The 5,756-nt window shown below is 39.2% G+C and overlaps 1 protein-coding gene across 1 annotated transcript; it reads right to left on the minus strand.

Annotated features, from left to right (window-relative positions):
• Nucleotides 1-2,138: 2,138 nt before the first annotated feature.
• LOC123666916 lies at nt 2,139-4,082 on the minus strand. The gene has a single exon (XM_045600934.1). It carries the CDS (start codon nt 4,080-4,082, stop codon nt 2,139-2,141), a length of 1,944 nt encoding a protein of 647 aa, XP_045456890.1.
• Nucleotides 4,083-5,756: the final 1,674 nt, after the last annotated feature.

A 5,756-nucleotide genomic window follows, 5' to 3' on the forward strand; every position in this document is an offset into this window, starting at 1 on the left:
ATTTAAATGTGACTACATGATAAACATCGGCTTTCGATTAAATTAAAAATTATCAAAATCGGTAAACCGAGTAAAAAGTTATTTGGATTTTTGAGTTTCCCTCGATTTCTCTGGGATCCCATCATCAGATCCTTTTCTTATCATGATGCTATGCCAGGGATATTTCCTTTCCAACAAAAAAGAATTATCAAAATCGGTTCATAAACGACGAAGTTATCCCCGAACATACATTAAAAATATATATATATGTATGTGTGTGTGTGTATTTTGATATAAATATCCTATGTTCATTTTTTCTGATTCTTCATTAATTATTTTTGTATACTGCTGTTTGGTTGTATGGACTTTGTCTGAAATAAAATTATTAATATTATTATTATTTCTTTTATTCAATATATTTTCCTTATGATTACATTTTTAAATATATTTATAAAAAAGACAAATAAAAATATTTAAAAATATAAAAATAGTAGTCCTCCGGTGGCAGGTTGAGGCCCAGGCCACCGGTAGTTAAGGTTCCAGGCTGAGGAACCTCCTCACAATGCGGGCCGTTTCAAGCAACACTGCCTTTTGAATCCGACCCTTGATCCAACAGTCAAGTGAGAGTTTCTTAAGGTGTTGGTCGAAACTCTTCGCTAATAAACCATTAACCGATACAACAATAGGAACAATTATTGTTGAGTCTACATTCCACATGCCGGTAATCTCGTGGGCAAGGTCTAAATATTTACTTAATTTTTCTTTTTCGGCCTTTACGAGATTATCGTCATGTGGAACTGTAATGTCAACAATAATTGCTCGGCGCGCTGATCGGTCTACTAGCACTATATCAGGTTTATTGGCTGCAATAAACCTGTCAGTGACAATAGATCGATCCCAGTAGAGCAATGCACGACCATTCTCAAGAAATGGCGTTGGGTTATACCTATAATAAGGCAACTCATTTTCAACGAGGCCGTATCGAATAGCAAGTTGTTGGTGTATAATCCTGGCTACTTGGTTATGTCTGTGCAAGTACTCACCGTTAGCAAGATGACTACAACCAGAAACAATATGTCTAATGGATTCTCCAGGCTTATGGCAAGCTCGGCATATGTCTGGAGTTCCATCTTTCATGATATGTTTCCGGTAGTTATTCGTCTTAATAACTTCGTCCATAATTGCACAGACAAAACCTTCGGTTTCTCCGAAGAGGTTCCCGTGTTGTAACCAGGATATAGAGCTGGGCTGGTCTACATCTGGGTCTGTCAGAACTTTGTAGAACCGGCCATGTAATTCCTTGCTCTTCCATACGGCCACGCGGTCAACGGTACGCATTATTATAGGCTTACGACATTTCTCTTTGCCTAAGGACAGCGGAGTAAAGCCCCTATCAACTGCAACAACGTCCATGTGTATATCGCTCTTCATATTTAAAAAGTACTCTCTGAGATTATACACCTCACGATTGTGGAGATTTTTAGCGTTTAAAAAGCCACGACCCCCACATTTTCGTGGGATGTATAATCTCATCACAGACGATCGAGGATGGTGTATTCGGTACGCTGTTAACAGTTTACGGACTTGGCGATCAAGGGTATCTAATTCCGTTTGAGTCCATCTCAAAATGCCAAAGGTATAGACGATCAAGGGCATAACCCAACAGTTAAAGGCACGCACCTTGTTACCGCCCGAAAGAAAGCTATTGAGAACTTGTTTCAGCCGGCCAAAGAATCGTTCCTTTACCAGTTGTTTCATGGCTCCGTCATCAATGCCCAATGCCTCTGACATTCCGAGATATTTATAGGTTTCACCTTCGTTGAGAGATCTAAAAGACAAAGAGTTGTTAAGTTCTAAATTTTCTGATGATACAATTCTACCTCTTTCTACATGGATGACAGCGCATTTATCCACACCAAACTCCATTCTTATACAAGTGCTAAAGGTTTCAGTTATTTTTAACAACTTGTATAAGTCTGGTAGTTTGGATGCGAAAAGCTTCAAATCATCCATATAAAGTAGGTGAGAGATTGCTTTGCTTCCTCTACGAAGGTGAAAGCCCAACCTTGAATCCTCTAATAAAGTGCTTAGAGGGTTCAAGGCTAGACAAAACCACAATGGACTCAAACTATCACCTTGAAAGATACCCCGCATAATCCTTATCGGTTCAGTCGATCCTGAAATATCAACCGCACCCGGATGACGTAAAAAGTGTTCCACTGCCTCATACACGTACTCAGAAAAGAACACAAAGCAGCATCAATTTTGTATAGCTCCATTACTTTTATAAGCCATGTATGAGGCACTGAATCATACGCTTTCTTGTAGTCAATCCAAGCGGCAGCCAGATTTTTCCGGTTTCGACGTACCTGTTGGCATATGGTCATGTCTATGAGGAGAAGTTCCTTGGTACCGCGACTACCAGACTTACATCCGTTCTGAGTCGTAGCCAAAATATTATTTGTAGTAATATGTTTTGTAATTTTTGCGACGAGAACAGATGTAAGTAGCTTATAGATGGTGGGTAAGCAAGTTATTGGGCGGTAGTTTTTAGGATCAGCGGTACATCCCGATTTGTATAACAGGAATGTGGTACCAGTCGTCATAAATTTTGGTAATGAATTAGTACAAATTGCATTTTGAAATTGTGATGCCAGGATGGGGTGCGAACTATGAAACCATTTAAGCCAAAAGTTATGTAATCCGTCCAGTCCAGGACATTTCCAATTCGACGTTAAACGGATTGCATAACTTATATCTTCTGAATTTATCTTAACTTGTTCCATTTGTGGAAGTGAGCTGCACCTCCTTCTGACAACATCCATCCAATCACTCTCAATGTGATCAATGGGGTTCGACCAAATATTTCGCCAAAAATTATTTATCGATTCCCGGGTCGGTAAATCACCATTGACCACATTAGTAGTGCACTGTTCCCAATTCCTGTATACCTTTCGTTGGTCGCTTTGAAATATGCTATTTTGATGATATCGATCCCTGCGTTTTTTATACCTCTTAATGCGTTTTGCCCATGCACAGAGTTTTTGCTTCAGAAAATCTATGCGGTCTGAGACTGATGTTATGTACTCGTTGGATCTTATATTTGTACCCGCAAAAGCCTGGTGTACAAACCGCATGATTTTTGGACGCCTGTTACCTGTCCTGAAACATGTTAATTTGGCTATTAGTGTTCTGGTTAAATTTATTCGTTTTTCAATTCTGGTCTGCCAAGCTGGAGCCTTGTGGGATGGTAAAGTAACTTTATTTGATGTAAACTTCACATTAGCTACATTACAAACAGCTGCAGCTCCACAGTACAGAAGTGAGTGAGTATCGGATAAATTTTGAGTGCTGTCTAAATATTGTTGTAAAATTTTATCCATAACACCTACTAAAGCCAAATTACGTCTGTGAATAGGCAAACGAGGTAGCTGTGGCCTAATATTTGGTGGCAAGGATCTATATTTCAAGATAGCATCCTCCAAAGCTCTCCTCATAGGCTCATTATCCTGTTCGTTTACCGACAAATCAACACTGTTAGGAGATAAATTAAAATTTATTACCTCTCTTGTCTCTTTTTGCGATGTTTGTATAGCACGAATGTGACTAACAGTATTAAGTTGTGGTAAATTTGTACGCAGCCGCTCAAGTACTGATTCATCCAGTAGGTGACAACGCTGAATGGCTCGTACTTGATCCGATAGTCGTTGTGCGGTTACGGTGACGGTTGGTTCAAGCGCCTGAAACAGAGACAACATCGTTGAACGATACGCAGTGAGGTTAATTCCCCCACCTGTTGCCTCATAGTACGCTCGCATGACACTCTCATTCACTTTTTGAGTCCATCTCATGCGGCGCACAGCACCACCGGCAGCGGGATTTCTTGTGGGAGGGCGTTGTCCCGGAACTTCCAAGCAAGCTGGTGGTGGGCGTATGACTCGTCGACGGTTAGATGGTCTCGTAGATGAGTCAGCATCGTCAGCGTCCGATTCCGCGGTAGACGGCGGTGTTTGATACTCGTCGTCAGTCGTTGGCGACTGTGTTTCGGAGCTCGATGGAACCTTTGGTCTTTTTTGTGCGCGTCGTCCTCTGGCTTTATTCATTTTATCTTCTTGTTATATGTCATTTTTGTGATATTTAAATTGTATTTTTATATTTTAACATATTTTAAAATAATAAATTAAATGACAAGATAAAAAAGCGTCATTTCAGTTGACAGCTGCCAGGTATATAAATATAACTTAAAAAAAATTTTTTAAGTTATATTTATATACTTACTTTTATTTACTTACTTTTTTTTTTATTATTATTATTATTATATTTTCATATCTCATTCTCATCGTATACTTATTTTCAATGAGGTGAAAAGCAAGTTGTTCCTGTATAATCCTGGCCACGAAGTGGTAATGTTTGTGCAAATACTCAATGTTAGCAAGACGATCACAAAGGGCAACAATATATCGGAAGTCTGTAGGCTTATGATATAAGTACTCGGGATATGTCTGGAGATCCGTCTTTCTCATTCCATCATCTATTATGTATATGTGATTCTTTAAATTGACATAACTTTTTTATTTATGAACCGATTGACATAAAACAAACACTAAATGCTAAATAAAGTTTACCACAATATATTAATGGAAACCGAATCTAAATCGGATAAGCCGTTTCTGAGATTAGCGTGCACAAACATATTACATTTATATTTTTATTATATGTATATTGATGATGATTTACGACAGAAAGAAAGCGCAGATAGCCGCCGCCGCGGTCAAGTACACACGAGTACAAACTGAACGTAACAATTGTATACAAGTTAATTACGTCGATGTCCGTTTAGGTGACATTGCGTCATTTGTAATGAAGAGAGTTGTATTTTTGGACATATTGTGAAACTGATAATTCATGAAGCTATATTTAGTTAAGTAAAGGCGAGCGAGAAGCTAAGCGTGTCTGTAGGAAACTTGAAAATGGGACCACATGATACGCACGACCTTTCGATTAAACAAAATTGTCGAAATCGGTCCACACAGTCAAAATTTCTGAAGAAAAATACATAAAAAAAATACAGTCGAATTGAGAACTTCCTGCATTTTAGAAGTCTGCCAATACAGATGGGTGGATTTTAATAATTTTATAATAGGACACAGTTTTACTTTAAGAATATTTTTAGATGCCCGACGTTTCGGATACTTTACAGCAACCATGTATTGTGTGGCTACGGTACTAAAGAATATAGCCACCCCCTCTCTTTCCGTGGGTGTTGTAAGAGGCGACTAAGGGATAACACAGTTCCGCTACCACCTTGGAACTTAAAAAGCCGACCGGTGGTGGGATAACCTTTCAACTGCTGGCTTTGGAATACACAGGCCGAAGACGGGCAGCAGCGTCTTCGGTGCAACAAAGCCAGACCTGCGGTCACCAACCCGCCTGCCCAGCGTGGTGACTATGGGCAAAACATATGAGTTCATGTTATTTTTGGCGTAAACTTGTGGAGGCCTATGTCCAGCAGTGGACTGTATAGGCTGTAATGATGACAGCAACCATGGTCACGGGAGGACATGTTCTTATCGTATAAGCCGCGATAAAATTCGAAAAAGTTGTTTCATTATAATGAGTGAAATTTGCGCAAACTTTAGAAAACAATAACTGTTGAGTTTCACACTGAGTCTTCTCTGCAGAATCTACGTTGCGGACTGGTGTCCAGTCCTTTAAGTAGATCTAATCAATTAACAGTTATATAATTTTAATTTCTTAAATGACGATCAAGTGTGCTT

This window comes from Melitaea cinxia, chromosome 27 (genome assembly GCF_905220565.1).
Source record: "Melitaea cinxia chromosome 27, ilMelCinx1.1, whole genome shotgun sequence".
Lineage (NCBI taxonomy): Eukaryota > Metazoa > Arthropoda > Insecta > Lepidoptera > Nymphalidae > Melitaea > Melitaea cinxia.